The sequence below is a fragment of the Diabrotica undecimpunctata genome, chromosome 6, assembly GCF_040954645.1.
Source record: "Diabrotica undecimpunctata isolate CICGRU chromosome 6, icDiaUnde3, whole genome shotgun sequence".
NCBI lineage: Eukaryota > Metazoa > Arthropoda > Insecta > Coleoptera > Chrysomelidae > Diabrotica > Diabrotica undecimpunctata.
In genome coordinates this window covers 136252708-136268662 of record NC_092808.1, presented here as the reverse complement: position 1 = coordinate 136268662, position 15955 = coordinate 136252708, and the positions used below count along the sequence as shown (strand labels likewise).

At 34.1% G+C, this 15955-nt stretch overlaps 1 protein-coding gene across 2 annotated transcripts in view; it reads right to left on the bottom strand.

Moving 5' to 3' along the window:
* The window catches only part of kay (transcription factor kayak), a 126230-nt gene extending 113286 nt beyond the window's left edge, over nucleotides 1-12944 (bottom strand). The window contains exon 1 of one of the 2 annotated variants that reach the window (XM_072535512.1): nucleotides 12646-12944. In XM_072535512.1, coding sequence (XP_072391613.1) covers nucleotides 12646-12771 — 126 coding nt within the window. In that variant the 5' untranslated portion in view covers nucleotides 12772-12944. The remainder of the gene's footprint in view (nucleotides 1-12645) is intronic. The other variant, XM_072535510.1, reaches the window with a different exon arrangement.
* Between the last annotated feature and the right edge of the window lie 3011 nt (nucleotides 12945-15955).

Below are 15955 nucleotides of genomic sequence, written 5' to 3'. Positions count from 1 at the left end.
TGTTTTATGTTTTACTTTTCCAGTCCCTTACCTTCATATTTCACATATTTAACGTCTTCCTCCACGTTATTAATCCACCTCGTTTAGTCCTACCTGTTCTTCTGGGACCAATTAATTTCCTGGTCATAACTAGTTTAGGAATTCTGTTCGCTGCCATTCTTTCTATATGTCCCAACCATCTGATGCGACTTGACGAACCTGGTGATGGTAGGCTCTTTGTACAAAGCCATTAATTCGTTGTTGGTTCTTCTCTTAAATTCATCTTCTGTGTGTCTTCCTCCGAATACGCGTCTCAATATTTTCCTTTTCCATCTTTCCAGAATATCCTCTTCCTTCTTATGCAATGTCCATATGCTACTGTAGGTCTTTATATATTCGGAGTTTTCCTTGTGTAGAAACGTATTTTGAATTCATTTGGACTTTTAAACTGCATCAATCAATCAATCAATCAGTTTATAACGTTCTACGCCGTCTTCTGATTCCAGTCTCCATTTATCTCGGTCGTTCCAAAGGTTTTCTTCAACTCCCCTCTCCTTTAAGTCTTTATCGATTCCTTCTCTCCAACTTAATCTCGGTCTACCTTGCTTTCTTCTTCCATGCGGTGTCCAGTTCAATACTTTCTTTGGTATTCTGTGTTCATCCATTCTTTGGACGTGTCCATACCATCTTAGTTGATTTATTCTGATGTCCTCTGTCATATTGTGCTTAACACCCACAATTTTTCGTATTCTTTCGTTTCTAACTCTGTCTAATCTTGATTTTCCAGCCGTTCTTCTCCAGAAGTCCATTACTGTTGCTTCTAATGCTTTTAAGTTTTTTCCTTTCAGTGGCCATACCTCACTTCCATATGTAACAATGCTTTTTATACCGCTGTTATAGATTTTGTGTTTGTTTTCTTTGGAGATTGTTTTGTGCCACAGTACACTGTTTAATTGCCTAATGGCCTGCCTTCCCTAGTTATTTCTATGTTTAATGTCTTCGTCTAATTTGTCATCGTCGGTTATTTGCATGCCTAAATATTTGTATTTTTGACAGTGATTTATTTCTCGCTGTATTTCTTCCAAGATTAGATTTTGTTGAATTCCCCCAATACACATGTATTCAGTTTTCTTGATATTTACTTCTAGCCCCCATAGTTCGTATTCGATAAGTTTACGAGTCATATATCCGAGGTCTTATATGCGTCGTTTAGAGGACCATGTTTCTGCATTTAACTATACCTTTGACCAGTAGAAAGATCAGGCTTATTAATCGTAGGTAAGTAAGTGTAATACCTTATATATTTATTTTTTGTTTATGTGTTGACCAAATTTATTCAATAATTAACTGTGATATCTTTTCTTGGGTTTGATCTCTGAACCTAAATATCTTTCCTTATCTCTTTTCTTTTCTAAGGTTTCTTAATTTTCTCCTTAAACCCCAAAAAATTAAGTGGCGCCCTGTTCCCTATCTTATCTTATCTTTGGTAATTTTACCCATCTATCTTTTTGTTTATTTCTGTATCTTTTTCTAATATCTCCTATCGTATCTTTACTTATTTCGTCCGTTGGACCCATTCCTGGTTCCAAAAGCTAGTTTCGAACCCACGACTCGCTCTCCACCAACCATCTGGCTGCCGTCCGCAGTGTCTCCATTGGTGACCTTTCTAGCACCATCCAAAAAAGGTTTCCGAGGTTACAACAGCATCCTTGTTTGAGTTCTTTGCTGATAGTGAAACCCTTGGATACCTCCTAACCTTTCTTTATTTTACTTGTGTTGTTCTTGTAGAGGTCTTGAACAGCCTTGATTAAGGTTACACTAATATTTGTTTTCTCGAGAGCTTCCCAGAGTTTTTATTGTGGCACACTATATAAGCGTTTTTAAGATCCACGTAGAGGAGATGTATTGGTTGATTTCGTGCTACTTTTTTTCGATTAGCTGGGTAACAGTAAATATATGGTCAATAGTCGATCTACCTGCTCTAAAGCCGGCCTCCATATCACAGAATTCATCTTCCATTCTCTTTTTGATGAGTTTCCCGTAAACTCTCGAGATGGTGCTAAGGACTGCGATTCCTCGATAATTGTCAAATACATCTTTACTTCCCTTCTTATGTATTGTCGTGATAAACAATGTCCTCCACTCCTCCGGTATACTCTCTCCGTGAATACATTTTTGGAAAAGGCTGGCTAGCTGCTTATATAATTTGATTGTACCGTACTTGAGTAGCTCAGATGGGATATTGCCAGGACCTTGTGATTTTCTATTCTTTAATGCTTGGCATACTCGTGCTACTTCTTTGTCGTCAATCCTAATTGGGGAAGCTATTGTATGTACTTGCACATCTGGTTGTGTTCGAGGTGTTTGCAAATATTCTGCCGTTTCTGCCCCTTGTCGAAGAGATCAAAGTATTTTAAAGCTTTCGGTGCTTCTGCTACCTCCCAAGTAAGTGTTTATTCTGAAGCAGTTTTTTTCCCAGCTTTCGTTTTTCTTCTTAGTTATCGCACCTCGTACGTTTCTTTGGGCTATTCGATATTCGTTTTTACTTTGACCAGTATTTATATTTAAGTGTTTATATTATTTATCTCGTTTAATCTTTATTTTTGCTTCGATTTTTTCATCCCACCAATATGGCTTCCTTCGTTCGGTTTTTTCATATTTACCCAGGGCTTCTTCTGCTGCACTTTTGATACATTGTTTTATGTAATTGTAATGCTGCTCAACACTATCAAAGTTTTCTTGTAAGAGCTTTTCATCGAGTCGCTTTTTGTACAGTACCTTTGTGCTTTCATAGTTGAGGCTATCCAAGTAGTATCTTCTCCGAATTGACCAACTATTGTATCTTTAACTTTTTTGCCCGTTTTCGCATTTCTCCTAATAGGAATATTTCTCTTGGCGTTCCTATTTTTGATATTTCGTAAGATAGTTGCTCAAAGAACTCTTCTTTATCTTTTAATAAAGAGTTCTCTTTTACTACATAGATGCCAAGAATGGTGACTTTACTACCATGCGGGGTCAGGTTAACTATGATGCATTTAAGTTAAACTGCATAATTTCTTTCATTCTCTTTCGCTATTCTGACATCGAGCTCCCATTTCTCTTTTTCATTTTCATCATATACTAATCCCAGGTATAATTGTTCACCTATTTAAAAATATAACTTTTACCATTTACAGACCTCACACTAAAATCGTCTTCTTTTTTTCTTATGTCCCTCTCATGATCATATATTTGGTTTTGTCTTCATTTAGCTCCAATCCGAATTTCTGTCCTTCTTCAAAAAACCAAAGTGACTCATGATATCAGAAAAATGGTCAATTTGGCAACAGGGCAAAAAACAGAGATACAGGCGTATCCCTGTTTTTGTATAGTTCGGACCTTCAAATAAATAGTAAAGAGAGTTAAGTTTTAGATTTCTCATGTCAGTTCATTTATCGTCTATTTGCTTCGTCAATTTTAGAAAGCACAGATTTGTCAATTTTCCTGAACTGATTTCGAAAGAAGTTCTATTGGTACGTAATTAGGCTTTTCCAGACTTTTGGCCAACTCGGTATAATCATCCCGTATCAAAACAATTGAGGTGAATATTCGGCTGAAAAATTAATAGTAGTAGAAATAGTCTAGTTATCAATATTTTGAACAACTGATAAATGTATTCTAGGCATAGTGAAAAAGGTATTACTTCATCATTTGAGGGAGTTTTGTTTCTCAAACAATGTAGCCAACTCACCGGTTTAAATTCTTAAAATGTTTCTTAGCAAGAAACTGGGCAAAATGAGCATACTCTCAAATAATATGTTAAAATGTATCTTTCATTTCGTATTTTTGTTGACACCAACCATTTGACTAATATTTCTATTGTCCTCTCCATTTCCCTCGAGATCTTTTTTATTTTAGTTTTTATAGCTTTTGTGTATATGTCGCAAATTTGCCTTAATTTTACATATATATGAAAAGCCAAATTTTTACCCCGTATACTACGCCCCGTTTAATGGATTATTTACGAAAGTGCGTGAGCGAAAAGCAAGGGCAAGGGCTAGATAGATGGAAGGGACGTTTGGGGTAGGCCCCGACCCCGTCGTAAATTGTCGGTCAGGGGTGCGAAATTCACTAGGGGGCGAACACCGCTACACGAATATGTGTTTCTGTTGTATTTTCACAGACAATGCAGGTATTTACTAAGTACACAGACTTTTGGGTCCTAATTAACAGATGAGAACTAGATGAACTTGATGGTTGGTCAAACATGATCGTTTAACAGTTAATCATTATGATAATAATGAGTAAATCATTAGTAATGTACCAACAACACTTTTTTATACATATTATTAACAATATTCTGTGTATCATAGAATTGTACAGTACATTCAACCAACTTATACATCTAAACGATAAATGGAATTCGCAGAAAACCTTTCGTTGTTGTAAAAGCAACGGTAAACTGCACTGGAGCTCTCGATAATCTTTTTAATTACTTAGTTTGTTTAGAGTATTTTTGCCAGCATTATCAGTTAGACTTGATTTGAATAAAATGAGGAGCAAAAATTCAAATGGAATTTTAAATATTATTGTTTATTTTTCTAATAATGAATGTATAAATATAATGGTAAACCTGCTGTACAATTATTTTGTAAATACCATTATAATAGTGTACTTACTGATTATTTAAATTTATAAATCATCATCATCGTCACTACGGCTATCATTGTGTAAATCTATAATCACTGGATTAATTTCACTAATTTTATTTTCCCGGATCCACCACTCTTCTATTCATTTTTCACATTTATTTACAGTTTTGGCCCTTATTCCTGGAGTTGCAGTTTTAAGAGCATCTTGCCACGTTTCCCTAACATCGTCACTGTATCCACTGCATCCAACGTGATTATAATACGTTTTATATATACCCCAAATATGTTCGATGGGATTAAACTGGCAGTGATACGGTGGTAACCGTAGTACTTGATGTCCATAACTTGATACAATTTGGTCAACTATATAAACTGTTGGTTTTTCATTACGTTTCTAAATTTCCAGTAACTCTGATTTGAAGGCGTATTCCAAAAAATTGATATTATTTTTAACTAACCAATTTTTTATGCTCGGTACGTTCCACGGCTGTTTTGGTTGTTTTTCCAAAATCTCCGAATTATAAGAAGCATTATCTAAAACTATAACTGATGGTTCACTCAGACTAGGTAACAGCTTCTCCTCAAGACATTTAACAAACATATCTGCATTCATGTTTTCATGGTAATCAGCAGATTTTGATTTTGATGAAAAAATCAAATCTGCGTCTTTTATAAAGCCTTCTTTCCCTCCTGCATGAAGAATGATGTGAATTTTGCCTTCGCTATCTGTGTGTTTTATTGATTTTATGCTGTCGTCTTGCCAAATTCTTTTAATTCCACCCTTCCTTCTACCTCATTCTTCCACCTGTTTCTGGTACGGCCTACTGATCTTCTACCATCTGGTCTCTCAAAAAGTACTGTATTGAATACTCTGTTATTTTCTCTTTACCACATGACCTGACTGTCAAATGCAAATATCATTGTGAGAACCTTTCTTTCAAATAGCAGGAGCTTATTTATTTCTCGTTGATTGAGGGTCCAGGTTTCACTAGCATAAGTACCAAGTGTGTGAATAATTATTGACTTGTACTTTATTAGTTTATAATGTCTTTTTAACAGCGTAGATCTCAATAATGTCGAAAGAGAATATAATCCTCTATTCCCAGCAGTTATTCTTGCTGAGATCTGTTTTTCTACTTGGTTGTTATCATTAAGAATTACCTCTTTCTCTCGCTTCAATCATGACCCCCCGGAGGGAGTCATCGTGATGTCGTGTATTGTCCGTCTCCAAAGATCTCTATCTCTGGTCATTTCTTTTAACTCATGCATAGGTCTTTTGAATATTTCTGTAATTTGGTCGATCCATCTTGTTGGAGATCTTTCTCGTGATCTTCGGCCTTCTACCTCTCCTTGGATAATAGCTCTTTCCATATCTAATTCTAGACCTTTGTTACGACAATATATTTCGTCTTTTATTCATTTATTCCGAGACCCAGATTACCTGCTTCCTCCTCGAGTTGTGAAAACACCTCCGGTACGTCCTTTGTGAAATGTGCCACTGACAAACTGAGCCACGGTAAAATATCCGACAATATTTTACTTATGGCATGTTTATTAAGGCAAAATTGAACAGCAATGTTGACAAGGCGTCTCCTTGTCTGAGTGTTGATGTTATACTAAATGGCGTTGATGTTCTGTTTCCTATATATCATCATCATTATCATAATATCTGTACCTGACCACTGCTGGACATAGGTCTCCCTCAGCTCTGTCTTGTGCGGCTTGCATCCAGTTATTGCTAACACGCTTCAGGTAGTCAGTCCATCTGGTTGGTGGGCGTCCTCTGCTCCGTATTTCTACTTGTCTTCACTCGACAACACGTTTTGTCCATCGGTTGTCTGATAATCTGGCGACGTCTCCTGTCCAATTCCATTTTAGCGACGCGATTTTTTCGATGACGTCTGTTGTTTTTGTTCTACGACGTTATTTCTTCGTTTGGGATTCGGTTTCTTAGAGAGACACCCAACATCTGGCGGTCCATAGCCATTTGAATCACGCGAATCTTATTAACTACCTTTTTTGTGAGTGTTAATGTTTCCGCTCTACAAGTGAGTACAGGTAACACACATTGCTCAAAGATTTTCCTTTTGATGCATATGGGTAAGCAGTAGCTTTGGAGAGACGGTGTCTCCTTGCCGTACTCCTCGCTGTATACAGAATTTATTTATTTCTTGTTCAGATAGTCTTATCCTAGCTGTGGCATTTTGCTAGATATACTTGATTATATGTTAGTGTAGCGATGGTCTATTCGGCATTCTGTGAATTCTTTTAACATTTTCTGATGGCTTATGGTATCGAATGCTTTCTCGTATTCGTCAAATATCAGTGCCAATAGTTTGTTGTATTCTGCAGACTTCTCTATCAGGTTCTTTATTACTAGTAAGTGGTCGTTAGTGCTGTATCCCGATCTAAATTCAGCTTGTTCTCTAGGTTGATAGAAGTCTAATTTAGCGTCCAGTCTTTTTTGGATAATTTTTGTGAAAAGTTTATATATGCGTGAAAGTAAACTGATAGACGGTAGTTTTTTAGACGTTATGTCTTCTTGCTTGTGTAATAAAATAATAACTGCATTGTTCCATTGAGAAGGAGTTTTTCCTTGGTAGATGAATTCGGTGAAAAGTTTGGCCAAAGCCAGGATAATTTTATTTCCACCTAGTTTGATTGCTTCGATCACTACTCCGTCATCGCCAGGAGATTTGTTATTTTTCATTTCTAAAACTGCCGTTTTGATCTCGTATGGAGTTATTTCTGGCATTAATTGTTGCGATTTTGGGCAGGGGCTGAATGCGGAAAAAAAAGTGGTAGCTTCCTATCTACGTATACCTATGCATATAAGTTTATCACGCACATTTGTGATAGCTCTACTAATTTAGCTGGTATTCCCATTTTTAGCATTTCTAGCCATAGTTTGCTTCTTTTTATAGAATCATAAGCTTGCTGAACATCTACGAAGCTTTGGTGCACATCACAGTTAAATTCCTAGTTTTTTCTAATATTTAGATCGGATCGTAAATATTTGATCTATGGTTGACTTTCCAGCACGAAAACCACATTGGTAGTCTCTTTAGCAAGATAACTGTAGAACTTTATATGCTGTGCTAATAAGTGATGTGCCTCTATAGTTTCGAAATTATTCTGTATCTCCTTTCTTATGTATGGGTATCTATTCCATTCCCTAGGCATCTTGCGTTATGCGTTGTTTCCATATTCTCATAATAATTGCATATAATTTTTGATTTGGAACTTTCTCTCACTTTTTTATCATTTCTCCATTTTTATCATTATTTCCTTGTGCTTTATGAACTTTAAGAGATGTTATCGCATTTTTATTATTTTTAGTGTTGGTGATAGTATTTTCATATCTACAAAATAGACTGCAATATCTTCTTCCTCCGTCTCACTTGACATATTTAGTAAATTCTGAACGTACTTCTTCCACCGTACTTCTATGATTTCTGTTTCCATCATTATTATTTCTCCTGTTTCATTTGTCATAGCCTTTCTTTCCCCAATACTTCCACTTTGTCTCGCTGTCTTCACTTTCTTATAGAATTTCCTCACCTGGTTCATCCCTCTACTTCGTCTATTTCCCATATTTGATGTTCTAGGTAGTTCTTCTAGTTTTTGTAACATTCTAAAATTTTGCTAGTTTTTTTTCCAGCATTTCCTCGCATTCGTTGTCAAATCGTTTTCATTTTGGGAGATTCCTCTTACCTTTCATTTCTACCCACCATTAAAATGCTTTCCTAGTTATCATAGTATAACTGAAACCGCGAGTTTCGCCAACTTGAAAATTTTAAAATATGAATTTATTTTTATTCTGTTTGCAACTGTTCGAGAGTAAAAAAATGATAAATATTAATGTTTTCTTGAATAAAGTAGACAACTCTTTCTACCATTTGTATTCCTCCTGATGATATTTCCTAGAACTTAACCCAAATTTTTGTTATCTGTAAAACTTGGGGAATTTAGTTATAGGTAATATTGTCAAACATTTATTGACATTGCTCATTAATTGGAATTATTTTTACGGAACGGTATTTCCACACTTCGATATACTTTTTAGATATTTATTTTGATAGAGATAAAAATATATTGTCACATACAGATATAAATTTATTTTTCTAAGAACCATATAAAAATATTATAATTGTATCGATTGGATCAAAACAATAAATAAGAAAATTTTTCGGTTTTTTAATTAAATTTAATTTATTTTAAAATAAATTTTAACTCCAGACGGAGAAAAATATCATATATCTCTTTATATAGAAAAGGAAGAATAAGTGTCGCTGCAAATTAGAGAGAAATGCCAGGTAACACTGTGAGTAGAATCTTTAGCAAGACTTAGAAAAAGCGTACGATATCGCACCAAGGTCAAAATTATGGAAAGCTTTGCAATAACTTAAAGTTGAGCAGGCGACAATCAATATTATGGGAGAAATATATAGAAACAACAAAACCTACGTGTTGACAATATGTTACCAATCAGAAACAACAACTTCCAACTAAAGACAAGGATGAAATTTATCTCCAGACATAGCTGTGAAGGTATAGGGATAGTAGGAGATGGGTACTTAACCAGCATCAACTATGCAGATGACCAAGCGATTATTGCACATGACTCCTACGATCTACAGTTTCTTCCGAGAAGATTAAAAAACAGAATATTTTGTAGTTAATTAGGAAGCTAATTTTGAGGTTTTAATGAACAATGACGTGGAGATAACACAAGTAAAATCCTTTAAGTAACTAGGATCGATAGCTAGCAATAAAAGGGGGTAGACAAAGATGAAATGGAACACCAAATAGAACAGAGGAAAAAAGGAAAGTCTGAATTCGATCTAGTGGGACCGAGATATAAGAGAAAAAACAAAAATTAGAATTAGAAGAGTATAAAATAACACCAAAACATTTTCTACAGAAAATCACAGAAGAAAAATTTAATGTAGAATCACTGTGGAACGACTCTACAAGAGAAATGTACCAAAGGAAGCTAGCACAGAAGATACAGCTGAAACAAATAGACGACATCGAAGATATAAACGCGAGCTGGGAGAAAATTAAAAACAACATTAACAAGAAGAAGTATTGGCAGACCAAGAAAAATATGGTGCTATAATTTAAACAATTTAGGAGGCTAATATTGAAGAAGAAACAGGCTTTAAAGCCTACATACAAGAAGAAAGGAGAAGAAGAAGAAAGAAGAGTATTTGTGTACCTAAGATATAGTTCAATGCCACAGACACGTTATAACCAGAATAGAAAAGAAAGGTCTCAAGCCTTTTGGGCATCTTCTGCGTATGGAAGAAAGTAGATGACCCAGTAGAGTCTATAGAAGAAATCAATCAGCAGATATATAAGAGAAATACAAAGACTCTCCTGGAGTGGAAATATCAGGAAGGCAATAGAGCGCAGGAATTTGAAAGAAGAGAGAACTCAAGACAATGATGGCGACAAGGCGTAGGAATCTACGCTTAAACCTCTTATATATACATAGGAATTATTAAAATTGTTTATTAAAAGTTGCAAAATTGTATATTTTTCACTTGCAAAAACGCGGTTGTTGACAATATGAGGACATGTGTTTAATCGTTGATTGTTTAATAGAGCTCATTTTATTCGTTTTGATTTATATTTTGCATAAGACATGCATTAAGAAATTAAAATTTCTATTATATTTTCCCTTAAATAGTGTTTGAAAAACATGCTAATTTATTCATAAATCGATTTTTAATAACATTACTACTCCACTCGCCCGAGACGAAAATACCACTGAATTTTTAAAAATCATACGAACAAGCTAAATTTTGTTGAGAATGTCCATTTTAGGACTCCAAAAAATATGCAAAACAGTTTACCACTCCTACTTCCCCCTAAAACCCCACTCGTAGGGGAAAACGGAAAAAATCTATTTACCAAGAATCTGTAGGCCGTTGAAAAAAATATTTCAAATAAAAAATGTAGCTATAAATAAAAAACTAAACATTTTTGTTAAGAATTATTATCACAGCTACATTTTTTTCTACGGCGTAGAAACATTTTTGGTAAATCCATTTTTTCCGTTTCCCCCACCCCTACGAAGTGGTGTTTTAGGGGAAAGCCGCGGGTACTTTTTTGCATCTTTTTTGGGGTCCCTAAATTGACATTCTCAGCAGTGGCACACCCAGGGGTGGGGTTTTGGGTTTTTTACCCCCACCCCCTCAGAGCTATTCCCACACTGTTATTCACAAATTTTAAAGACTCAAAATGGAAGTAGCATAAAAAATATGTCGGTGCCCCCACATAAAAATTCTAGGTGTGCCACTGATTCTCAGACTCTCTCACTCTCAGACACTCATACTTTGTTCGTATGATTTTTAGAGGTCAAATCTCTGACGACTGGACAATGCAGGGAATAAATATTTTACCAAATTTTTTTCGTCTTCCTGATCATTTTTCACGTATTTAAAAAAATGCTGTTTTTTAATAGGTATAGTTTTAAGCGAGCAATTACTTATTTATTAACATAAAAATTACGTGAGTACGTCAATCGACTCTTGAACTTAATAATAACATTTAAAAATATCGAAAAAGCTTATTTTATTTTCGTACCTACATAACGATTGTGTGGGAAGTCTCAAATTTAATTTGTATGTCTGAAAATGGTGGGGGGAAACAAGCCGAAATGTTTGTAGAAATTTTTTTTAATATAGCGAGAAATAATATTGACACAAACAGTGGCGGCTTATGAGGAAGAACTAATCCTATTTTAACGCGCCCGATAAATTAATTAAACAGGCTTAGATGGTGATGCTGTAATGCGTGGACAGTTGCGGGAAGTTAACGTTAAAATCAGAAAAATTTAGAACGATTTAGATTAAGTACCTACCAATTGTACCAATTATTGCAAAATGCGGTATTATGTACTCCTAGTGCCCGTATATTTTTTGGTAATATTGGTAACGAAATTATCACCAGCCGCCACTGGACATAAATAATATTAACTGAAAAATTGGCCCTATATAAAAGCATGGAAATTTGATAAGGCGATAAAATATATAATATGTATCCTTCACATGTAATGGGTACCAAGATATTGAAGAAAGAAGAAGAAGAGATTAATTAAGTCTTAAGTACCATAGGTTAATAAATTATCATAATACTACTTTTTATGCAAGATTCGAGATTATTAATGCTTTTTTTTTAGTTTATTGTTATTTAAAAAAAATTCAAAACTATTTAATATTATTTTAAATACAATATTGATGAAATTTAACCGAGAAAGTGTTCAATGAATCATTTTTACATATACTTTATTATAAAAATTGCGAAAACTTCTATACATACGGGAATTTTAACTATAATGACACTTTTTGAATGTTCAAACAATGATCCTTATGTTAAACCGTTGATTGAATATTAAACATTATAATCTTTTCACAATAACATTTCTATTCACCTAAACTTTGATATAAACAAGTTCCCAACCTGAAACGAATTTCGATATGATTTAGGTGTATGTATTGAAATTTTATTTGATTGGGCCATAGTGTCCACTATCCTGGATACAACTTACAACTATTTTCGTTCAAAACTTTATTATTCAGATTTTGTATTCAAATTATAAACAAAATATTGATAGAGAACCCAAAATAGACAGCAATAATCTGATACAATAAATTAATCATTTATAAAAATAAACTAAAAACTCGTAATCAGGCAAATTATTTAATATATTTGATAATTCTCAAAATAATTAAACATTTAAACACTTTTATGTGGTTAAACCACATTAACTGTGTACTTACTTATTTTTATGTAAATGATAATTTTAACTTTCGTAACTGATTAACTAAGCTTTTTAGATTAACACAAACAAAACGTAAATGTCTAAAAGTTTGATCGACAAAAAATACAAAACTTATTAATTTTAAAAATATTATCATATTATGTTCCTGCCTGCATATTTGTTTACAAAAAGAAATCCCACAATATCTAACCTACAAATCTTGACACCAGCTGTTGTTTAGATAATAAATGAGATAAGACTTACATTTGTGTGGCTCAAAATTACTCCGTTTCCCATATTTGCCAAAAACTCTGCAGTAGACACTGAATTTTGACTGTCATTTGAAAAATCTGAGTGATTTGACATCCCGTCGCTGAGATCAGACTTCATCTTGTTTTTATTAACAATCAAGTTAACCTTGATTAACAAAACAGCTGGCTCTTTTCTCGATGCCAAACCGAACACTAGAGTTAATATTTACAAACTTCTACGTCAAATTAGGTTAACAATTCACGAGAGTTGTATAAAGTTTTAAAAAACACGAGTTCCTACTAGAAAACACGACGAATGAGTCACTACAACAGGGAAACCCTTTCTAAGAACCACCGACTGGATGAATATGATGTCACCGCTAGAAATACCAGTCGCGCGGTTGCCATATCAGGTCGGTGCACCGTTAAGAATGGGTAAATTTATGCTGAGATAAGTTAACAAAGTTCATTATAATAATAAGGATATTTAGTTTTTTGAATTAAACATATTTTACCGTTTACAAAGTAATTGTTATAATTATAAGCAAAAAATATTATGTGCATAATTTAAAAATCCAGAAAATACTTTGGATTAGCTTATCTTTTATATCAAGTTGATAGATATTTAATGGACGAAGTAGATGTTTGATTGTTTACCAGGAAATAATATTCCATTCTATTATTATCTGCTTGTAAACATTTAGAGACTTTAGATTTTTAAATATTTTTGGGCTTGCGTTGGTGATTTTTCGTATTTATTATGAATTGTATACAATATATTTGTTCCTAAGCAACGTAGTAACAATATTGCATTATATTTGATATTCTTAAAATGTCAAAAAAATCAAGGAATGATGAGAGTGTAATTTAGCAATATTAAATTATTCTTCCTTTTTTTCTTTTAGAAAAAGTTTTTTTTCTTTCTTCTAAATGTTTTCTATCACAATGTTTTGTATTCTGTCAGGTGTCAATTGACTTGATGCCTTCCAACTATATAAAGCTGTGTTGGCGACTTTACAAAAGAAACTTTGTTATTTGTAATATTTGTAATATCTTTAATTATTTGTAATATTTTTTATCGTTTATAATGTCTTTTTTGTCTTGTAATTTTAATAAAATAATTTTTTATTTAATTATTTCATACAAAATGCAACGAGTTCATCATGGGGGTATCAAGGAGTCCATCATGAGCGTCTATATACCTATAATGGACTCTTAACAGGATTTTAGTAAATTATGAATAAATTTTTATCATCACTTCTTTGGCCAGCTTTTGCCTCTTTTTCTATACCATTCATAAGGTACTATACAGACCATAGCATAATGTACCATACAGACAGCCATTTCGGAAGCAGCAGAAAACTGTATAGGAAGGGAACATTATAAAAATACGGCAAGAGTGGTTCGACGAAGAATGTAGGAATGTTTTGGTAAGAAGAACCAGGGCAAATTTACAAAGAGATAAAGAAAATACCCAAAATGCGGTCGAAAACTATGTGGCAGGAAGAAGGAAAGTGAAAAGAATTTGCAGAAAAAAGAAAAGAGAACAGCTAGAAAAGTAATTGAAAAACAAAGAAGAAGCCTACATACACAAAGAAGTAAAGAATTTCTACCAAGAAGTTAATAAATCCAGAGAAACTACAAAGAAGAATCTACAGTATTGCAGAAACAAAGAAGGCTTACTTTTAGGAGAAACAGAAAAATTAAACCGATGGGCGGAATATTTCGAAGATCTATTAAATACAGACCAACAAGAGGAACTTGAGGGAAATAAGAATTGGCAAGAAGATGAAGAAGCGATGTGCGAGGAACCAACTTTGAATGAAGTCGAAGTAATAATGAGAGACCTAAAAAATAACAAAAGTGCAGGAGAAAGTGGTATCCCAGCTGAAATTTTTAAGGAAGGTGGCGAAAGATTGAAGGAAAGGATGTTTCGGTTGACACTAATAATTTGGCAAAAGGAAAAAATGCCTAAATAATAGAATACTGCTCTTATTTGTTCTATCTTTAAAGAAGGGGACAAAACGGAGTGCGAAAACTATAGAGGTAGTCTATAAAATACTTGCAAAAATTATTAACGAGCTGAGTCTCTATTCGGAAAAGAAAATCTAGTCAGATATATAAAGGCCAATAGACTCAGATGGGCAGGGCATGTGATACGGCAACGACAATCGCCTTATAAACAATGTGTTCTGGAAAAGGCCAGAGGGAAGAAGGTCTGTAGGAAAAGGGCAGAGAATATTTGGAGAAGAGGAACAAATAAAGAAATAACGAGGATGTATGGAAAACCAGCAATTACGACAAAAATAAATTCGAGCCCAAAGAGCTAGATGGCTTGGTCACATTATACGAATGCCAGAGAATCGAAATGTTAAAACAATACTGAAGGAGGGAGAAATGGTGAAAAAAGAAGAGGACGTTTAGTTTTTAGTTTTTTAGTTTTTAGAAGCCAGGGGCCTATTTCCTTAAGGGGTCTATCATACGCACATTTCCCTAGTTATTTGAATAATGATTCTTTTTAGTTATACTATTTAGAAATCAAAACACAAAAAATGTTCTATAAGCTAATTTGCTAGCTGCATAGTAAAGGGCTCCTATTGGCTTGGTGAGATCTTCTCCAGTGACAAGACCACTTTAACTCTTTCTCAGGTCAGCTGACCAGTTCCTTTTGAGTCTCCTATTGGCATTATGTTCTATTACAGGTTAAAGTAAGGGGTTACTGTGTGATTCCAGTCATTCATGGTGCTTCGTGCTATATTTAGTAATCACATCCTGTATGAACGGGATTCTTAGGTCTTCATGAAGCGTTGTATTGCTCGCACATTCCCAGAGTTGGATTCCATACGTCTAGATAGGTTTTATGATAGCTTTATAGACAAGGATTTTATTTTCTATGGTCAGTTTCGATTTCCTACCGACTAGCCAGTTTACATCTTTCATTCTTAGGTTAATTTGTTTCTGCTTCTTAATAATATGTTCTTTCCAAATGAGTGTTCAGTTAAGATGTATTCCTACATATTTGGTGCTAGATTGAGGAAGTTGGATATTGTTAACTGAAACTGGGGGACACTGGTCTCTTCTCAAGTTAATAGTCACTTGGACTGATTTTGTTTGACCACGTCTCGATTTCATTCAGTTGTACCTGTAGAATGTTAGATGCTATAATTGGATTTCGTCGACTGCATGGATGAGAGCATCATCTGCAAACGTACTAGTGATGGTTTCATTATTGGAGGATAGATCTATGTATAGCACATATAATACTGGTTCAAGAACGTTGACCTGTGGGACACCAGATTTTATAGGAAAATTATTGGAATTAC